Source organism: Diabrotica undecimpunctata, chromosome 4 (genome assembly GCF_040954645.1).
Source record: "Diabrotica undecimpunctata isolate CICGRU chromosome 4, icDiaUnde3, whole genome shotgun sequence".
In the NCBI taxonomy this organism is placed as follows: Eukaryota; Metazoa; Arthropoda; class Insecta; order Coleoptera; family Chrysomelidae; genus Diabrotica; species Diabrotica undecimpunctata.
This window is the reverse complement of record NC_092806.1, coordinates 120,187,476-120,210,881: the sequence shown is the minus strand read 5'-3', so window position 1 is coordinate 120,210,881 and position 23,406 is coordinate 120,187,476. Positions and strand designations below refer to the sequence as shown.

General features: G+C 33.6%; 1 protein-coding gene across 3 annotated transcripts in view; it reads left to right on the top strand.

Annotated features, from left to right (window-relative positions):
* LOC140438378 (salivary peroxidase/catechol oxidase-like) overlaps window positions 1-23,065 on the top strand; it is a 53,095-nt gene extending 30,030 nt beyond the window's left edge. For all 3 annotated transcript variants that reach the window (XM_072528058.1, XM_072528060.1, XM_072528059.1), the window contains exons 7-12: window positions 2,598-2,982; window positions 8,506-8,632; window positions 11,289-11,445; window positions 11,505-11,672; window positions 15,853-16,154; window positions 22,798-23,065. In XM_072528058.1, the coding sequence (XP_072384159.1) occupies window positions 2,598-2,982; window positions 8,506-8,632; window positions 11,289-11,445; window positions 11,505-11,672; window positions 15,853-16,154; window positions 22,798-22,876 (1,218 nt within the window). In that variant the 3' untranslated portion in view covers window positions 22,877-23,065. The remainder of the gene's footprint in view (window positions 1-2,597; window positions 2,983-8,505; window positions 8,633-11,288; window positions 11,446-11,504; window positions 11,673-15,852; window positions 16,155-22,797) is intronic.
* The last annotated feature ends 341 nt before the right edge of the window (window positions 23,066-23,406 follow it).

Sequence of the window (23,406 nt, the reverse complement as noted above, 5' to 3'; positions counted from 1 at the left end):
TGATAACAACTTCGAGGACTGTTGAGTCCTCGAAGTCTGTCCAATTGAAATATGGGTCTCGTGGGACATTACCAATTTTTACAATATCATACCGTGATTACCGTTGATATTCTTCAGGTGTTTTGTGAGAAGTCTTGTCTTTGATTGTTTTAACTTTCATTAAAAATGCATAATACTCATCTCTGGCGAATAACTGATAATTGTTTTCTTTTACATATTTAATTTCATGGACTCGAAATCACTCATTGTAAAATAAGTTAGTAGCTTCTAAGAACTTATTGGTATTCAACATTTATCACGTTTACCGTTTGAATACGGGATTTATTAATAATAACCGGTTAATGTGATTATTTCTGGTATATTTATTACTTTTACCTAGCTATTCCGGTTGTATTAATAGTAACCGGTAATTATTAATAATTCCCATTTAATCATATTTACCGTAACATATACATTGAATTTTAAAATGCTTTCTTATTGGGTTGCTGATGATCTGGATATCGCTCATGTTAGACTCTTGCTGCAAGTAAACAGTTCTTATTACGTTCACTTAATATCCATACCATGTCTACCAGTTCTTCCCTATTAAAATTTATTGTTGACTGTTGCAAAATAATTAAAATTCAAGACAATGTCAAAACAATTTGATTTAAAACTGAATTGTCAATTTGTGAAACATAACTTCATAGCAACTCGATTTTAAGGATACAGGAACTCATTTTGGATACTTTCTACAATAAAAATAACAATTTCTTTATTTTTGTGTGTGTTGCTTTAAGATATTTGTAAATTATTTAAGTAAATAAAAATAATAAATCTAATTCACGAAATACATCTTTTTTCAATACAATTTAAAATATCTCCAAAACTATTAAATAAGAAGTAAAGTAAAGTAAATAGGAATTACTTAGGATAAATTAAACTACATAGACTTTACTTTATGATGGTGATATAAAATACAGAGTGATGCATTTATACCTAAATACTGAGCAAATAATGAATATATGTGTTTTGACACACCTTGTATTAGATTTAATGGGTATTAGAAATAACTGTTTATCATTTTTATACATTTTATTAACCATTTAAAAATAGTGGCCACAACAGGTCGTTGCTTTTGTACTCCTCTTCAATTATACAGGATGTTAAACTTGTTACAATTTACATTGAAAGTTGATCATAACTTTTTAAATACCCTGTATAATACATCACAACGTTATATTTTTGTAACGACTAAGTGAAACGGGTTTCAACTTTAAATAAAATACAAGGTGTTTCATAAAAAAAAACATATCTTTGATGCGGTACAGTGTTATGGAACACCCTGTATATTTGTACCTAATTCTAAAATGTGAAACCTTAAATGTAACCTCCTATTTTTGTAAATACTTTTTTTTGGTATCTACTATAATAACAAATTAATATAACGGACTTTGTAAAAAAAGTTGATCACCTTGTATATTGCGCAAGGACTACTTTTATTATGCTTATTTACTAAATCATAAATTTTACAATAGCGATCAGATACAACTGCTTTACTACCATTGTGAAATATTCTCAGAAATATTAGTAAAAATAGTAGAAATTTCATTGTTTATTGTATTTATTCCCTTCAAGAGCTGACGTCTGGTGATAAATAATAAATATTTATTTAACAATTACTATTGATGATGCACGTTTATCTGTGATCTTTCAAACAAATCTGCTATTATTATGACTGACAGGTGGACACATTCTTGTTGATATGGAGAATGCTAATATAAGTACTTAATTAAGAGCAATTTCTTCCTTCCTGCCATAAACCTGTAGACAATATTTACAACAAGCATATTGTGAAAATAAAACCAGTGGTGTCCTTACTCCCTACCGACCGTTTGAAAATGAAACAGTTTAGAAAAAAATACATCGTTTTAAAAACGCAGATATTAATGATTTTATAAATACCAAAGAAAAGGCAAAAGATCGTAGGGACCAAAAATTATATCTGAGTTTATAATTTTACTCCCTTGAATGATTACTGCTCTTCGCTAGGCGTCAGTCGGGCAGTAAACTTCATTATTGGGAGGAAAAATAGCACTTTGCTCCCTTGTTATATAAATAGTTATTACGTCTGTATCCAGGGTGTCTCTATGAACTACCCAAAAGACGAACGGGTTACGAGATTGAAATAATTACTGATAAACCATCACAGAAATCAACAAATTAAGAAAACAACAGACCTTAGGTTGCAATATGAGTTCTTTTCTAATAGTAATAATATTAACACTAGTCTCTATATTATCGGGCTGCTTCGTCATACTCGCCAATAAGATTGTACCATTTTTATTCTTATTTTAATGAACTACACTATTATTACTATTCTAATAAACCTTACAGACGATATCAAGAAACTTTTTCAGTTCGACATTAATTTTATTTACCTTTTAAACCTTAATATATTATGTAGAGCTATCACAAATATTGTTTCTGATTTTATATGACTTGGACTTAGAATTTTGCTACTGATACTCTTGTGTTCTAGCTGGTACATAATTCAAAAAGAAAACTATTCGACAACATGTATTATCCTTGCTTATACAGATTCTATAATTTTATAGCAAAACCAAGCTACACATTATCTAGATGGCTCCCAGATCTACGGTACTTCCGATGAAGCTTCTTGGGAACTGCGCACCAAAGAAGGAGGAAAGTTGAAAACAAGTAAAAATAATTTTCCATATGTATCCAACAAACCCCAAGAACATTGTCGAGTAAAATCAGATCAGGATATATGTTTTGTTTCTGGTGACCAACGCGTTAATCTGCATCCGCAAATTACTGTAATGTACACATTGTGGATTAGAGAACACAATAGGATAGCCGTCGAATTATCTAGAGTTAATAAACATTGGGATGACGAAAGAGTCTTTCAGGAAGCTAGAAAAATAGTAATAGCAGAAATACAGCATATAACTTATTATGAATGGCTGAAACATTTATTAGGTAAGAAAATTATTGTCTTGTTCTCTATTTATATTATTAGTGGTACCACATAAATAATCTTTCAGCACACAATATTTTTTAATTTTTTTTCTTCCTTGAATATTTATTGCAATTTATAATAACTAATCTAGAAGACAAACTAACATACACACATCAAAATAATGTAGCGGACAAAAACAAAATGCGAGCTTACAGAAGGATTTCAAATAAGTTTTTTCAAATATTTTTAATAAAAAGTTATAAACAAGTGTCCCGAATATAACATAAACATTTTTCTTAGAATTATCGCAATACCTTTCCAGAAAATTACAAGAGAACTCCATAAGTCAAAAAATGGTAACAAAAAAAAATAAAAAACTGTTATCAACCATCAACTCACAACAAAGTAGTCTTTAAGTTAAGTTATCTAGTGTATGACTTCCACGGTTGTTGATTATTGTACTACATCTGTAAGGCATAATCATGATGACATGGTCAATGTCTTATGCGGTATTCTGTTTCACTACCTTGAAAGGCCCTCAAACAGTTGATATCTTGTATTAAACGCAATATTTTGTTGTAAAATGCGTCTGCCTAATATGTTCCATACATGCTCAATTGGGTTTAAATCTGGCAATTGTGCAGGTCATGGTAAAACCTCAATTTCATTATCTTCGACGAATTTTCACACGACCCTGGCAGTATGCTGACGCGCATTGTCGTGCATTAATTGAATTTGGGGACCAGAATGTTGTGCAAAGATACAACAATAAGTTTGAGAATAATATCGCGGTAGTCTGTTACAATTTAGAAACCGTTTGAGACAAACGAGACTACCAAACGAACCTACCATTATACTGTGTGAATGTTATTATCAAAAAACACTAACTGATAACAAACAAATTATGGACGTAAATAAAAAGTGGTATAATATAAAAAACACATTACTGAAACCAGCTCAAGAAAGTTTGATACAACATAGCTCAGAGGCTAAAAAACAGTGGATTACAGAAGAAATACTATTACAGATGGAAGAAAGAAGGAAATATAAAGGAAAAGATCTACAGAAGTATAAAGAAATACAACGAATAATAAGGAAAAAATCAAAACATCTAAGGAAGTCTATTTGATGAAACAATGTAAAGAGATAGAAGAACTAGAAACAAAATGTGATATGAGAAATATGCACAAAAAATAAGAGAAGTGACTGGAATGGGTCAAAATAGACAGCATGGACACATAAAAGACAAAAAGGAGTACTACTAATAAATTTACCAGAGAAATTAAGACGATGGAGGAGTACGTTAGAGAACTTTTCCAAGATGAAAGAGGTAAAATGCAGAAAATACAAGAATTAAATACTTTAGAGTGACAGAAGATTCCGATAGATAAAATCAAACATGCTATCAAAAACTCTAAAGACAATACCGCAGCTGGATTAGATGAAATACCAGTAGAAATGTTAAAACTAATGGAAGAGGATAACTTGGAAGTATTGGCAGATTTATTCAACACGCTGTATGATACGGGAATAATACCACAAGAGTGGCTGAAGTCAGCATTTATAACCATCCCTAAAAAACAAGCAGCAAAAGAGGGCTCTGATTATCGAACACTGAGCCTCATGAACCATACTTTATTATAAATTATAAATATAGTGCAAACATGATATTGGAACCAAAGTGCCATAGTTCAAATTTATGGGCAACACTTAGAAGAAATGAAGATCTGTAGAGGAGTTAGACAGATATGTGTTTTATCGTAACCTCCTGCAGGGTTGCCAATCGTTCAGCATTGACAGATTGTCTCCAAATTCTTGTCCGTCTTATATGTGGTGCAAATCCAAAACTACTGCTTCTGCCAAAACATCCTCTATGTACCGGTGAGCATTCAGGGGACCGTTAATAAAAATAAGTTCAGTTCGAGCTTCAAATGAGATTCCAGTCCAAACTATGACATAACCTCCGCCAAAGTTTCTTCTCTGGGACATACAAGCTTGGGCATATCTATCATTTTTCCATCTTCAAACCCTCTCTCGGCCATCGCCAGACTTCAAACAGAACCGCGTTTCATCAGTAAAGATAATTCGGCTCCAATCCTGTATACCACAGTGTTGATAGTTTCGAGCAAAAATTAATCGATTCCTACAGTGTCTGGGTTGTAATTCGGGAAAAATAGCTCGCCTTCGTGCCATTAGTTATCTTTCATTGAGGCATCTTCTAACCGTTATGTCACTTATATTCACATTTCGAACCTCTTGCGACGGTTTCTAGCAGCAATTGCAGTGGAATGACGATTTCTTAAAAGTTCCATCACAATATAACGATCATCTCTTTGCGAGGCAACTCTTCTACGACCTGAACTAAGTCGAAGTTAGTATGTACCAGTCTCTATAAAGCGATGGAAAACTCTCCGTACTATAGTTCTTAGAATATCTAAAGTTTCGGATACATAAACTCGACTTCTTCCATCTTGTAGCAATGCAATAATTCGAGCAACATCTAGTGTAGATTACACCATATCTTAATTATTCACTTAGTCGAAATCCACGTTTAAAAAGCTAAATTACTGTATACTTATCCAATAGTACCTAAATTTTCCAATAAATTTTTATTTTCGGAAATTTATACGGTGGCCACTTTTTTTGCCGTTCAGTGTATGTTAAATATGAAATTGATGCGTTTAAATCATAGTACAAGGTTTTTCAAAAAATAAAACCTTTTTACAACAAACTTACATTCCTTTATTTGTTATATCAGGGACATGTGTTTTATTTCCTTCATGAACTAATAGGAAATAAAGTATCTTTACGGTGGAATTATTGTAAATATTTGTTAGACTTGATATAGTACTAATTTCTGCCATAGTTACGCTGTGATTGATTTGACTCTTTCTACAATGCCATTCAAATATATAGCCAGTTCCAGTACTGACAAATTCAAACTGAATTACATAGAATTCGATACCGTAAATCGACTTACCTTAATTACCTTTGTATGTCATATATCGATTACACCATTTGTACAATCAGCGCATCTTAGTAATACAAACCATAATACAAACCATCCTCTTTCTACACCAAACATTTAACAATACTTCCAAAATAATAAGACATTATAAAAACGAAGACTGAATCCTACACAGACACTTTATAACAATACATGCTCTTCATTTACGTAACCTAGACTCCCAATTTGATATCGACAGAAGTATCACAGACATGGAAGAACTGATAAATCGAACAAGTGACGTATCAGTTCCCAATCATCATCATCGTCATCAATGGCGTTACAATTCTTCGTGAGTCTTTGCTACTTTTATTTATTACCTTCTATGTTTCTCGTTCCTGTGCCACTATTTCCCATTGTCTCAATCCCATTCATTACTGCGCATCACATATCCTGCCCATTAGAGGCCTTTATATACCTAACTAGATTTTCATTTTTTTTTATCTGTCCGCAATGTCGAAATAAATTATTTGAAACCACCTCTCCCACCTCACGTCAAAACCAAAATTCAATAAAAAAAGATATCCTCATCAGTTCAAACAATCTCGATACCTAATCGTCAATATAGAATGCAACTGTCGCTCGGTACAGATCAAACTGGAAGTAAATACCACCAAAGCCAACCAATGGAGTGATGTCACTTTATATTGGGCTACCCAGATGGCAGTGAATCCTGGATAAAATTCAAAATCATATCTAAGCAAGAAGCAATAAATCAATCTCACCTGATACTGACCAACCAAATTCTAAATATAGATGAACAGAAGGCAGAATCCTTTAAAACACATCCCCAACACATCGTTTTTATACGCAAGATTTGATCCCGTCTTTCATGAATCATCTGAGAGATCAATTCAAGAAATACTCGAAACCCCCAATGATCCACAAAACTTTCATGATATTCCACTTAAGGCTCCTTTAAATTACCAAACCCTAGAAAATATCTGCCAAATTAGCAACTCTACATATCAGATTCTAATAATATCCCCAAGAACTGTTTGATATAATTTCCGACGACCATCAGACTTAACCTGGCAAAAGTAGTCAACGCCTTTCTCAAATTCTGCTACTTTCCAAACCATTGCCATTATTATCGTGCTTCTAAACATAGCAAAAAACAGATCAACCTTGACTCTTATAGGCGGACATTTACACTTAACGTACTAGGTAATGTCTTGGAGAGGATTGAGTACAGAGCAAACATCTACGCTCTACTCAGTCAAGATCTCAAAGGTAAGCTGCTAGCTTTGGAAAGGAGTATTCTTCGCAAAGCAAATTACAAAAACAGAGACTTTCCGCCCAAATACATCAGCAATCTCCAACCATACTTGAGAGACTTTTCTCTCTGAACAGGAAATACATGTCTACTCTGGACAAAACTCCACTTTTTTACTGTGTATATAAATTTGTACTTTAAATAATACAAGCAGTACGTAAAGGTCATGGTTACAGAATTGAGAATAAGAAAATCCAAATATTATGTTATGCAGACGACGCCGCATAAATCGCCGAGACAGAAGACGAGCTCCTCAGATTAACACACATATTCAATACAACAGCCAAAAAATACAATATGATAATATCAACAGAAAAAACCAAATGTATGACAACATCTAAATACTCACTACAATGTAAAATCGAGCAGGAAGCAAGGTTTAGATATCTGGGAATAGATATAACTAGTTACGGAGATGTTGAAGAAGAAATACAGACGACACAATCTGGAAGAACAAACACCTAAGACAAGACACAAAAACAAGAATCTATAAAGCAGCAATTAGACCTATATTAACATACACGGCGGAGACCGAAGACCTGACACATCTAAAACGAGACGACTACTAGAAACAACAGAGATGAAAATACTCCGCCAAATATTAGGTAAAGAAGGAAGAAGAAGAAGAAGATAAATTTGCCTTAAGATAAACAGCTCCCTTCGAGCTTTATACATGAACAAGGAGGAAACGGTTCTCTGTGGTTTACCGATCTCATTGCACAATTATATCTGTAAAAAATTTAATTAGTAAATTCAGTGAAAAAAGCACACACCTGAAAAGAATCATTCACATCTTCCATTTCTATTTATTATCTCTGCTCTATATGACCCCTCCTCCGCAGAACCCCAGAATCAACCGACACCAGTGGTAGAAAAGTCCAAACACCGGTGCCTGGATCCACCACCCGAAACACACCATAAATACGTAAAATGATTTGCCTAAACGGGGAACTCTAAACCCCAGAAGGAAACACTAATCGAAAACAGACATTGCGATGGGAAGCATTTTCGATGAGATTTCTATAAGCATTTTCGTCGATGAGAAGCAATTTATAATCGATTTAGAGTACAAAATTATAATTTATTTGGCATATTATTGTTTGTTCATGATGTTTATGTAACTCGTTCACATCTTGACTCTAGCAAAATATGAATCAATGTGTACCTATATATGTATGATCATTCTGACTCCAATATTTAACTTTATGGACTAATTTTAAATTTTTTGTCATTTACCATTGTGTTTATTTATTTTTTTAGATACCAAATATTTAACTATCATAGAAAAATTCTCAAAATATCGGGATGATATTGATCCATCTGTGTCTAATGCATTTGTTACTGCAGCTATACGATCTATGTACTCCATGCTTTCAGAAAACATCAGGTAAATATTATAAGAGGCGAATATATTTATGCTTAAATCAAATATAACGAATCATCATCATCATCATGCAACCTCTTCTGTCCACTGCTGGACATAGGTATCTTCCATTTTTCGCCACTCTTCACGGTTCTGTGCGTTTGGTTGCCATTTCTTGGATATTCGTTTAATGTCGTCTATGCAGCGTGTTTGTGGTCGTCCCATGCTGCGTTTGTCTTCTCTTGGGCGCCAGTCAATTAGTTTTCTGGTCCATCTTGAGTTTTTTAATCTCGCTATGTGGCCTACCCATTTACATTTCAGCTTGACTATAAGTTCGACGACATTAGTGTTCCATATTTTGTCTTTTTCTGTCACGCCGAGAATCGATCTTTTCATGCGCCTTTGGACCACTCGCATTTTTAGTGCTGTTGTTTTTGTGAGCGTGAGAGTTTCTGCTCCGTATGTCATAATAGGAAGAACGCATTGCTCAAATGTCTTCCGTTTCATAGCTATCGGGATGTTGCTCTTAAACATGTCTCTTAGTGAAGTATACGCCGCCCAAGCAAGTGTTATTCGCCGTTGAAATTCACAGGTTTGATTATCCTTGTTTATTCTGATTTCATGACCGAGATATATCTACTTTTCTGCCAATTCTACCATTTGATTTTGGATGGTTAGGTGTTCGCTGGGAATGAAATTTGTCATAAATTTGGTCTTACTGATGTTCATTTTTAGACCTATTGTTGAAGATAGGTTTTCTAATTTTTGTAGCATTTGTTGTGCTTCACGCAGATCTTCGGTAATAAGTACTATACCTTCGACAAAACGCAGATGATTATGCATTTCCTCATCTATTTTTATTTCTCTATTTTCCCACTTTAGCATTTTAAAGGCGGATTCGATGACCGTTATAAATAATTTAGGTGAGAGAGTGTCCTGTCTCACACCTCGCTTTATATGATATCTGGTGATATCATGTGTTTTACACGCATAGTGGCGTTTTGGTACAATGTTTGTACTAACTTTGTAAGCCGGTAGTCTATTTTACTATTGTTCAGAGCAGTTATAATGCTGTCTAATTCCACGGTATCGAAGCTTTGTGAAAGTCTACGAAGATAAGTACCAGTGATCTGTTATATTCTATCGATTTTTCTATTAAGGTTTTTACTGTTTGTAGGTGATCGATTGTTCCAAATTTTGAGCGGAAGCCAGCTTGTTCTCGGGGCTGGTAGAAATCCAACTTTTTTTCTAGTCTTGTAATTATTCGGGTAAACATTTTATAGATGTGGTTCAATAAGCTGATTTGTCTATAGTTTTCTAAGTGCGCCTTGTCTCCTTTCTTGTGTAGTAAAATTGTAACTGCATTGTTCCACCTTTCCATATGGATATATGTTACACAAAGAATAAACAAAATTTTTATTTGGTTAAGAAGGGCACTTCCGCCCATCTTTATAGCTTCTATTACGACTCCATCTTCTCGTGATGCTTTGTTATTTTTTTTGTTTATATAACGAATACTAGATTTAAATTACCATCCAAAAACTTTATACTCTCCATTACATACATTCAACAGAATAATACGTAATTAAATTGTTTACATCTTGGTTAAACACAGAAATGGTAAATAGAGTGTTACTAACTATATTATACCTTATACAACTAGAGATAAGGTAGCTACAGAGTTACATAATAGAAGATACAGAAATGGGTTGTAAACAACTGAATATATTACAAGACATGGAAATCTGTTACGGGGGCGCTAACAAACATCGCAGATAATCTACCATCTACCATAAAGTACATAGTTATTTAAAGTTATTTAATTGTTGTGGCTTAAATTGGCTGCGATTTATTCAGTCTGTTTGTCCAAATCACCATGGATGGATATAGCTTACAACAACACGTACAAATAATAAAACTGTTTTATGAAAATGGACGTTCTGTTAAGACAAAGTTCCGCGTGCTTCGCCTATTTTACGGTCGCCAAAATCATCCTAGCGAGATGATTATTTGCAGTGTAGTAGATAAATTTGAGTCTACTGGTTCAGTTAACAATCAATCAACACCTAAACATTGACAAAATGCAAGAGGTGCCGAAAACATCGCCGCTCTCCGTGAGAGTGTGCAGGAGAATTCGACTCAGTCGATTTTACGTCACTCACAACTCACAACTTGTGAAATTTTGAATGACTAGAGACTAAATGGACTCTGGAGCAAATAGAAACTGACCACAGTTTTCATCGAAAACTTATCTTCAGCGATAAGGCCCTTTTCTGATGAATGGTTACGTCAACAAATAAAATTGATGATTACCAACTTCTTTTGGCCTGAATTGGATAATCTAGACACTAACGATATGTTGTTTCAAAGGACGGCACTACGTACTACACAGCTCATGCCACATTGGACATTCTTCATGAACGATTTGAATGGATGTGTGAGGATGATGTGAATGTCATTTTTACACCAAATTCATGGAAAATTTGACATTTCGGATACGCGTCACCCAACAAAACCGTTGCGCGGTGCCTACATTTAAACTATATTAGGTATATTCTATACATAATGACAGGAAAGTCTTTTAAACTAATAAAGTGTTATTTCGATGATATCTCACATATACTTTGTTTTCTTTCAATTTAAAGCTAGGAAACATTTAATTAAATACCCTATATTTTAGCTTTGTCGATCATAACCAAAAAGAAATTTCAGCATTGATTCTTCATAAAACTTACAATAAACCTGAGGTTGTAACAAAAGATGAAAACTTCAATCTAATTCTGAGAGGACTTTCCAATCAGGTGGCACAGAAAATCAGTAACTTTTATTCCAATGAGGTAGGTACTTAAAAATAAAAAATAATAAACTTTCATCTATTTTATTTTTACGTTTTTAGTTAAACAATATGTTCTTAGCTGACGATAATTATGGATACGACATTGTCAGTTTAGACATTCAAAGAGGTAGAGATCACGGTCTTCCTGGATATAATGATTATCGCAAATTATGTGGATTACAAAAGGCATCTAATTTTAAAGATTTTACGGACGTCATGACCAATAATGTAAGTAAATTTTAATATTTATAAAACCGCTTTTTTCAAGTGCTAGTGGTTCATCATAAAATTTTAATACATGTGTACGGTACGATATTGACGTTATAGAAAAAATAAGAGAGGACTAGGATTGTGGAATTTGGAATGTTTATAGAGTGTTCGTGACATATTGGCATTTCTATATATAGAACTTGACCAGTTGATATTATATTTGAAATCTTTTCTTGTCGTGCATATTCATACCATGTCTACTGTCTACCGTGTACTTTAATTTTTTTTTTGTTCTTCTGACCCTTACCTTTAGCATGTGTGTTCTTGGTTTCAATATTCGTCGAATCTGAACGTATTCTCACTAAAGAATCGTACTCAATATTTTTATTCTTATTTTGTTGTTATTGTTCTCATCTTATTTGTTCGGACATTAACCAATTATTTTGACTTCATCACACCCATTTTCTCTTTGCAAAATTTCACTACTTTTCTATTTATCCGTGTATTGATTATGACCCATTCTCCACTTTATAGGTTTTTGCGTTATCAAAACCCTAGGTATATAGTCACTTAAAAAGTGCATTAATCACAATTTATTGCATATTTTATGTACAGGGTTGCACAAAAAGAAATTAACACTAGAAGACTAACTTTATTTTTACCTTTATTTACACTAACCATCGTAAAATTTACTACGCTGAGAAAAAAATGTGGCTTACAAATTATTTTAAACAAAGAGATGTTTCTAAAACCTAAAAATCACAAAAAGTCATAAATTTTACATTTTATTACTACACTGTTGACAACAAAGGGCGCGATGTTCACCACAAAATGGACGTCGACAGTGCTCGCAATGATGGGTTGTCATTCGACGTTTTTTAGACGGACAAATTTGACACATGGCACGTTTTGACACAATAGGGCATATTCTTTCTTGCTGCGGCTCCAGATTTAAAATATTTTCAATAAGCAACTTTACCGAGCGGTTCAAAGTTGGCCAATTTACACGATGCTGTAGCGAAGGTTTTGTCAGTTGTTCAGACAAAATGACCATAATTTTTTTTTCTGGTGATAATTTTTTTTGCTGTCGTTGTTTCATCTTTTTGTTTTTCTGGAGATGTTTATGTTTCCGCACATTTGGTCAAATGTGTCTACTCCGTACTTGGTTGCATTATAAAGTTTAATGCTGGCTTTCCAGTTGGATCACATTCTACTGGACCGTTGTGGATTGTCGACAGAAGAAGCACATACTTATTTACTTTTGTCTTATAGGATACCATTGTTTTTTCATTATCGAAGCAAAAAAAATGGCCAATTTCACGATTTTTGAGATTTATGTTCTCGGGAGGTATTTCTCCTTTATTTGTCCGTAGAGTATTAACTATAGTTAAATTGTAAGGAGGTTTTAAGAGCTCTGATACTAGCGGTACTGACATAAATCAATTAACCATTAATTAAAACGTTATTACTTACCTTCGTAACATTTACGAAGCTGTGCTCATTTGCAGACACTTCACTAATAATGTAGGCGTAACTGTACTTGTAAAACGTTTCGATATGCACTAATGTATGTAAGAATAGATGAGCGGGCGAGAGATACTGGTGTACGGTGTACCCCTTCCACAATATCCTACAATAACGACATTGCCGTCGTAAAAATTACGATGGTAAGTATTCTAAGGTTAATATTATAATATCTAATACTGCAAACTTTGGTTGGATACCTTGTATCCCCTTTTGTGATTAACACGTCCAGAAAAGAAAGTGAATTCTTGTTTTTCTTTTCCATGGTGATGTCCTTGATATCCATCAGAAATTTATTCAATGCTTCTGATCTGTGAGACCAAATGGAGAACACATCATCTACATACCTCCACCATACTGTGGGTTGTTTGTCTTCTTTGTGTACAATGATTATCTCCATTATTAGCAGACATATTCATGGAGGATTTCGAACAACATATTGTTTTTTTCTTTCGAACAATACATTTTCTCGAAATGTTCATTACAAGGATACAGGATATGCAATTGAAGCTTACAGAAAACCAACCCATACCAACAGATATTTAAAATATGGCTCAAAACACAACGTAAAAATCAAAAAAAGAATTATCAAATCATTATATGATACAGCCCAAAACACCTGCTCTAATGAAAATGCACTTTGGGAAGGAAAACTCCTAACAAAGAATGATTACCCATCGCCATTTATAAACAAGTAATGTCATAATATTAAAAAAAGGAAACAACAGAACATTGAGAAAACACTTACAAGAAGAGATTCAAAGATGATAAAAATACCATATGTAAAGGGTTCATCATAAAAATTAAAAAGGATATTATATAAGTACAACATCACAACAACATTCAAAAAAACCAATAAACTAAGATCTCTCCTGTCCAAAATCAAACCTAACAACACACAAGAGAGGTCAAAGAACTGTATCTATAAAATACCCTGTGAAAGCAACAATTTCTATGTGGGAGAAATCGCAAGATCACTAAGTGTCATGAAAAACAAGCAAGAAACATTTATCAAAAAGAGAGACTTCGACAAACCACAGATATGTAATCATGCCTGGGACAATGAGCACAGAGTAGGTACAACGGAAAGATGCATCAATAAACATGAAAAAAAAAAACAGACATGAAAAAGAGAAAAATCAAGAAGAAGCAACTCTCATCCTACTTAATGAAGACAACTGTGTAGCAATCCCATCAGTAGAATGCAGTAGTGTTTGGTTTTCAATTCTAAAAGAAGAAGCCAACAACAAGAATATACCAACAATAGCGGATTAATATAATGTCGGAGTTATAGCGTCTACAATTATTCGTAATAAATTATACAATACAGAAACATATAATACATTAACATAACATATACATATTATACATAAAAATAAATTAATACAGTCACATATCAAGTTGTATCTGAAACAGATAATAATAATGATGATGATGATGATGATGATAGTGTGTTTGGCATGGAAAGTAGTCCTTTTGCCACAGATTTTTAAATGATTTATGTTATGTTTATCAATTAAAAACTTGATTGTACTAAATTTATATTATATATCCGGATGCATATAAGTGATTACATATGAGTTTGTATATAGATTTCTGATTCAATGACAGTAGGTGGGTTATGTTTACTGGAAGTTGCACTTACTTTTAACCAGGTTTTCATAAAACGTAGATGAGAGTGCTTTATTTTTAATACATCCAAACAGGATGTGATTAACATCACACTGGGAAATATTATCGCATAAACACTTTCCTGATTCTATAATGTTTAATCTAGCCAGGTGAGCAGGAACAGCACCGTGACTAGTTTTTAATCTTGTGATAGTTGCTGTTGATCGATTAGATATATTATAATGGAATATGTGTGGTAATTCTGTTAGGGATGGTAACGTAGGATGGATCTTGTAATAATGATTATTTGAAGTATTCGCCAATATTTTCCATCTGTCTTGCCAGTTAAAATTTAATTTGTTTAAGTTAATGCCAGATAATAATATAAATATTATTTTAAAGGGTAAAATGAATATACGGTATGAAATAAAAGAAATACGTTCGTTTAACAACTTATATATTTGATAACTACAAATTAACTGACATTTAGTTCAATTAACAAAGTTAATTACAATTAATTTAAGATGAAGATATTTGAGTATTCTCAAGAATAGCACGATCTACATTACTTATAAGATTTTTTGTGAATACTATTAATTTATTCTCTGAAGTACGGGCCATTACTTTGTTTACATATTTGTATACTAACCTCAGAAACGTTATTTATGAAGATTTTTTATTAACATTGCTCCTGCTACTGCAATTACGTTGAGAACAAGAAACCATTATTATGCACTATCACAATATAATATTACAGTTTTTATAAAAGTATTATAAAACTAAAAATAGTCAAAAAACAACAAACGTAAACAATCATACACCATCTGTCAAAACGATCATAACAATACGGCCGAAGTGAGGTCGTTTTTAGTCACGTGATGCCCTCTCTATAGATTCTAACTCGATGGTCACCCCAGATGATGTTATAGTATTTTGTGGCATATTATGAGTTGGCTGGTTAACAAATCATGGAAAAAAACACTTTCTAAGGATATACTAATACATTGTAAATTAAAAGAGTGTTTTAAATACTTTAGGATAATCATTTACTTTTTATTTGCAGAGTGTGAATATTCTTTCAAAACAATACAAACACGTAGATGACGTTGATCTTCTTATCGGTGGAGTTTTAGAAAAACCGTTGCAAGGATCTCTTGTAGGACAAACATTTTCTTGTATATTTGCCGATCAGTTTGTAAGAACCAGGCGAGGAGATCGCTACTTTTATCTGAATTCGCATCAACCCAAACCTTTCACTCATTTGCAGTTGTCTGAAATCAAGAAAATCACATTAGCTAGAATATTTTGTGATAACTCAGATATAGCCACCATTCAGCAAAATGTTTTTGAAAAAGTTAGCTCAAGGTGAGTATTAGTATTATTAGTAAGAATAATATAAAGTTAAATTGAATTAATTATTCTTCTTCCTCTTTTTTGTAGGTAGGCTTTAAAACCTGTTTCTTCTTCAATATTAGCCTCCTAAATTGTGTAAATTATCGTACCATCTTTTTATTGGTCTGCCAATACTTCTTCGCCCATTTGGTGACTTATCTCATGCTATTCGTACTATCCTATCTTATGCTATTCTACTAATGTGTTTGTTCCACTCCTGTTCCCGTTTTGTCACCCATCCATTTATGTCTTCTATATTGCATCTTCTTCTCATGTTTTTGCTTCTCTCCCTATCCAACAGACTTTTCCCTGATATTCGTCGGAGTATTTTCATTTCTGTTGTTTCTAGTAGTCGTCTCGTTTTAGATGTGTCAGGTCTTGTCTCCGCCATGTATGTTAATAAAGGTCTAATTGCTGCTTTATAGATTCTTGTTTTTGTATCTTGTCTTAGGTGTTTGTTCTTCCAGTTTGTGTCATTAAGAGATCCCGGCGCTTTACTTGCTTTTAAACTTTGTTGTCGTACTTCTTCTTCAACATTTTCGTAACTAGTTATATCTATTTCCCAGATATCTAAACCTTGCTTCCTGTTTCATTATTTTTCCATCAATTTCGATTTTACATCGTAGTGGGTATTTAGATGTTGTTATACATTCTGTTGTTTCTGCTGATATTATCATATTGTATTTCTTGACTGTTGTATTGAATATGTGTGTTAATCTTTGGAGCTCGTCTTCTGTCTCGGTGTTTAATGCGTCGTCTGTATATCATAATATTTGCATTTCTTTGTTCCCCATTATGTAACCATGACCTTTACGTACTGCTTGTATTATTTCGACCATTATTATATTAAAGTGAAGTCGGCTTAACAAGTCACCCTGTCTGACACCGCTTTGTACTGGTATACACTATGTTAGTTTTCCATTTATCTTTGCCTGTATTTGATTATGAAAGTAGATGTTTTCGATGGTTTGTATAATATTAATTGGTATGTTTCTTTTATAAGGTAGGTGTAAGACGTCTTTGACTTGGATGAGATCGAAAGTCTTTGTCAGGTCTATATAACATAGATATGCTGGTTTATTGTACTCGATGGTCTTTTCTGTGATTTGTCTTGTACAAATACGGCGTCTACGCAGAATCTTCCGGATCTGAATCCTTGTTTTTTATCTGACAAAGTTGTTAGTTTATTGATGATGTTGGTTAGGACTTTTGTGGTAAGCTTAAGTACGGTGTTTAGTAGATTTATACCTCTATAATTGTGGGGTCTTCTTTATCTCCTTTTTTGAACATTGGTATCATTATGCTGTTTCTCCATGCGTCTGGTATCTCTAGGGTTATACTTTCTCCTCCGTGTTTTACAAGCTCGTTGGTTATTCCGTCTGGTCCTGGCGACTTTCTATTCTGGAGTAAATTTATAGTTATCTCTACTTCTTGAAAACTGATTTCTATTCCGTGTCTTAATTCAGGTGCGGAAAATAATAATCAACACAATAGTGTTGATTATTATTTTCCTTTCCTTTAAACAGTTCCGTCAGGTATCTTTCCCATTCGTTTGCTGTTGGGTTATTGTATTCCTTCAATTCTGCCCTTTCGTTTTATTCTTTTTGTAAACTGTTTCCAGTGTTCATTTTTTGTTCTTCTTACCAACTGCTTTGTTTCATTTAGTATTCTTCTATATGTGTCTCGGGATTCTGGAGCATTTGATGTTTTGCACTTCGTGTAGGCCTCTCGTTTCTCTTTAAATTTCTCTTTTATTTCTTTTCTTTCTTTTCTTAACCATGGTGTATTATTGTTGTTTCTTTTGTTCAGTATGACTTTGCGTTTTCCTAGAGCTTCTGTTGCTGCTTCAATGTTGTTTTTAATTTTCTCCGAGCTCGCGTTTATATCTTCAATGTCGTCTATTTCTTTCAGCTATATCTTCTGTGCTAGCCTCCTTTGGTACATTTCTCTTGTAGAGTCATTCCACAGTGATTCTATATTGAATTTTTCCTCGGTGATTTCCTGTAGAAAATGTTTTGGTGTTATTTTCATTCTTATCTTTGCTAGTACTAGTTTGTGTTCACTCCCTAAGTTCACTGCGCTGAGTTTAAAGTTCGGATATCTAGAATTTGTTTTGGGTGGATTTTTCTATTATTAATCATAGATTTGTGATCCCTGGAGGTTTCAAATGTATATTTATACTGGAGCTTATGGTCGAAAAATGTATTATTGATTCTCAGTTTGTTAAAATTGATGATCGTGAATTAATTATTCAAAACATTTAATATGAATTATTACGTTCTGTAATATAAATTGAATCGGAATAAACTTCTTAAAAAAATCGGTCCTTTGATTTTGTATTGTTCGTCTCTCTGACTGTTCGTTCGAGGATTAGTCAGTCAAAATTTCAAAAGGTCAGGAAAGCTGATAGCATATTGAGCATTAACTACTACAGTCGTCGGAGGTGAAAATGCCACCGAACCTCTAAAAATCATACGAACAACCTACATTTTGATGAAAATGTCAATTTTGGGACCCAAAACAATATGCAAATAAGTTTGCCACTGCTACCCCCCGGCTTCAAAAAATTTCAAATAAGAAACGTAGCTAAGATAATTTTGACCAAAAATGTTTATTAACATTTTTTGTGTAGAATGAACCTTTTTCTCAGAAACAACGCTTGAAGCCACCTGCGATTTTCAATGTCAGTTACGCGCGCAAAATCAATTTTTTAAATAAAAGTTGTATCAACTCAATACTAGAAATTCGATATTAGAGTAACCTATCGACAAAAATGTTAAAGATAAAGAATTCAGATTTTTGTACCCAATTTTTGCATTTTGTTTTTGCAGTTTCTATAAAGCTGTTAAATAAATAAACATTGCGCGATTTTTGCCATTTTTACGATTCTCGTGAGAATAATTTTTCACCGACCGGTCACTATGGATTTTCCATTATTAGAGCCCAATCTTCAAAACCTATACTATGCAATTTTGATTTTGAGATTTGGCAAAAAATATGGGGCATTTGAAATATTCATAAAAAAAATGCATATGACAGCTGCACTCTTCACCTTTGAAACCCATTTTAATTTTTGACGATAGAATACTCTGATCAAATGATATCGAATATTTACGGTAGAGGTAACAAAATATTCAGGAGTAATACACCTACACAGTAACATCAGTTATATCATATCACCGGTAATGGTAAAACTGAAACTGTACCGTAGTGGCAATCGTAAACAGCTGACGGCGCATGTCAAAGACTTAAAACTATGGGAGGGGGGCACCTCTGAAGAGCCCCTATTCCCACCTCAGACAAACAGTATTTAAGTAGCGAATTTTAAAAGCAGAGTTTAGTTCAGTCAGAAGTCAACGATTCCAGAGATTCTAGAAGACATGTGCCCACTGAGAACACTAGAGAGGAATGGTCTGCCAGCCACGCCAGGAGAAGAGGCGAAACGCATCCGTTGAAGGTTCCATCAGTTGTTCTGTACACAATCTCCACCAATGAGGTGCCATGCTTCGTGCCACAGGCACGATTTGGACACGACTACAATTTGGTGGAGATTATACCAAAAGAACTGGTCGCGAAGGAGACAAAGAAGTACTGAGTAGTTTGCAATAATGGCAGGGAAATAAAGATTAAGTTATCAAGTAGATTGGATGGATCTTATCTTGTGTCACATCTTGTCTCTCTATGTGTCCGCACTCCCACTAACAATCTGCCACTACTATCGATGCGCGCTGGAGATGGAACACGAGCCAAAAGTATAAAATGCCGCGAAGAACAACTATTAGAACTGAGTTCGATCCGGAATATTAATCTAGCAAGAACTTCTATCGCGATCTCTAAGTACTGATCAGAGTCCACCGTTCTTTTCCGTCTCTGCGGTCTCTGCTGGGCCGAGTATTGACCGGCCGTTCTCCGGTCTTTGAATATTGACTAAAGATCTTTTTTCGTCCTACCCATCTGAATGACGATTGTATTTATTTTCCGTTCACCGGCATCAACGTTGAAGACCGCAGCCCGTTTGTTTTATTTACGAGCATCTTTTTATTCTACGTATTGTATAGAATTAAATTTTATTTTGTTCGTTATTTATTTGAATATATTTTTATTTCAAGTTTGGTGTCTAAAAGAGCTACAGTTCACAGCTTATATCACTTTATAATGACACTATTTGTTACGTCGTTCAGAATTGTAATATTAAAATATAAAATAAAAACCAGAGCCACCATAACATACCAACACTGTCTTGGCGTACTCATGGAGATAGTATCTTACTTGGCACCACTTGCGGTGTATCTTTATTTGTTAAGTAACATATGTGACCTCACGATGGCCTGAGTCCGAAACCGATTGTCCAAGGTAGAATAAAACCAACTGTGAGTGAGTATTTCCTTTTTTTTTCCTTGCCTACTTAGAAAATTGACTCAATTGTGTAAATATGCAAAAAATCCATCGTATAAAACTACTTCAATTCAAATTATAATTGACTAATACAGTGATTCCCAACTGGTGGTCCGCGGACCCCTGAGGGTCCGCGAGGTATGGCTGAGGGGTCCGCAAGATATTAAAATAAATATATGAAGAGCCAGGGAGAAAAACGATATAAGTCCATTTTGCAAATTTTTTAGGAAAGCGAAAACAAAGTTTTTCTCTCTAAATTTTTAAAATTAATAACATATATCGCGCAAACTTAAAGTTATATCAAATTTTAGATTGTTAACTATAATTTTGTTTATATACAAAAAAAAATATTTTCGTGTAAGACAGATTCGGCCTCTCCTCTTCACCTCCACTGGCACTGGAACTAGATACTACCATCAGCAATAATTCTATGCAAGAGAATGTTGGGTGATGCGGTTGTTAAGATAATAAGTACTGTTCCGCTCTCTAACAACACTGTCCAAAGACGAATTTTAGATATGGCCAATAACATTGAAGATACATTGCTGGTCAGACTTAACATGAGCGACATGTTTGCTCTTCAATTGGACGAAAGCACCGACATATCAAAAAAAGCAATAATGTTGTGTTTTCTTCGATTTTTGTGGGAGGACCAGATATTGGAATATTTTCTTTTTTCATGCCACAAAGCAGAACTTCAAGCTCGTGTCAAAGTAGTAGCTCCTGAGGTGAAATAGACACACTGTTGTATTCATCGTGAAGCCTTGGTAGCCAAAACATTGCCTGAACCTTTGCAGAAGATACCTAACGAAGTAGTTCAAATCGTTAATTACATTAAAATTCGACCCCTGCAGTCCAGATTATTTTCTTTGTTGTGCAAAGAGATTGGCAGTGAGCATAAACACCTTCTTATTCATGCGGAAGTAATGTTGCTCTCTCGAGGGAGGATATTGACAAGATTTTTTGAACTTAGAGATAAAGTTCGTGTTTTTCATCTTGACACCAAGTACGCAGATGTTCTCACTGACTTTTCTTGGCTTTGCTCAACTGCGTACTTAGCTGACGTGTTTGAACACTTTAATGTATTAAACTTAAGTTTGCGAGGCAAAAATATAGACATATTCAAAGTTGAAGATAAGATCAGTGCTATGGTAAAAAAGTGCCAGCTGTTGGCAGCAAGGATTGAAAACGAGTCGTTCACTAACTTTCCTAATTTGAAACAGTTCTTGGAGTCTGCAGAGCAGAGTTTACCTGACCCGATAAAGATCAACGCAGCCGAGCACCTACGTAGCCTAGCCACGTCTTTTAGGATATACTTCCCTGAGCCTCACCCTGACGATGGTTGGATTCGAAATTCTTTCAGCTGTCAAGCAATTGAACAAATCCAACGCCTCACAGAAGAAGAACAAGATAAACTTGTGGATTTGTCGTGTTGTGGTACGATGAATGACATTTTTAATGGCGAGAAAATAGCAGACTTCTGGGCAACAGCACGTAACGTTTACAAAGAACTTGGAGACAAGGTCATGAAAAGAATCCTTCCGTTTGCAATAACCTATCGGTGTGAGCAAGCATTTTCTTCGATATGCTTCATGAAAAACAAATTTAGGAATCGGCTTGACATGCGGTCGGAATTCAGAGTGAAAGTTTCAAGTTTGGAACCTAACATTACAGAAATAATGGATTCTAAGGTTAAATTCAACGTATCTCATTAATTGAGGAGTGAAAATTGAAACTAATAATGTACTTGTGTAAGTACTCTGTATTTTCAAAAATAAATCCTAAATAGCATTAGTTTGATTTATGTTTTCACATATTTTGGCTCTTTTCAGGTAACTTTAGGTTTGTTTAGGTCTTTAGGAAATAGTGGGGGTCCTCGTCATTGTAGTACCTTGATGAAGGGGTCCTTGTAAAAATTTAGTTGGGAACCCCTGGACTAATACAACTCCTCCAGTTAACAAATTGCTTAATTGTTAAATGTTTAAACGCCCACATTACTAAATTTTGTCGAAACTATTAGCTTTTAACAATAACACCCAGTCAAAACACCATTATTTCAAAATAACCTCTACAAATAGCTCTCCTACTTTACAAATAGAATTGCAAATCATCTACAACAAAACAAAACTGCCATTAGCAATTCTGTACGTGACATATTAAGCAATAAACACTTTTCTTTATATCGAAAATACATTGTTATTATTCTATTTTATTTTTGTAGTAACAAGTTAATGAGCTGCACCAGTGATCAAATTCCCAAACTGGATCTTAGCGTCTGGACTGATTCAAGAAGAGGATAAAAAATGATATGACATTAATTTTCTACTTTATATATATATATATATATATATATATATATATATATATATATATATATATATATAATATATATATATATATATATATATAATATAAAGACTGAATATTAGTTACTTAAAAATTAAATTGTAATATAAGTGTAGAAATATTACTTATAACATTCCCTTTCTTGATTAAAATATTTTATAAAAACTTCATAATATACTTTTATTTTTTTGAATAGATATACGTATATGGTGATCTAAAAAGTAATCTCGTTTAAAATGAAAAACCCGTTTTTCTAGAAAATTATTTTATTTTATTTGATATAGTCTGATTTTCTAACTTCTTTATGTCGTCTAAAAATAGGCGTTTGTTTCGTAAATTATCTCTTTACTTTACAATCAGCTAAAACCATTTTATGTACGGCAATGTAGATATACGGCCACTATGAAATTCCGGAAACAAAATTTGACAGTTTAAGGCCCCAATACACATTCATGTATAGGTACTTGAACAATATACATGTTCA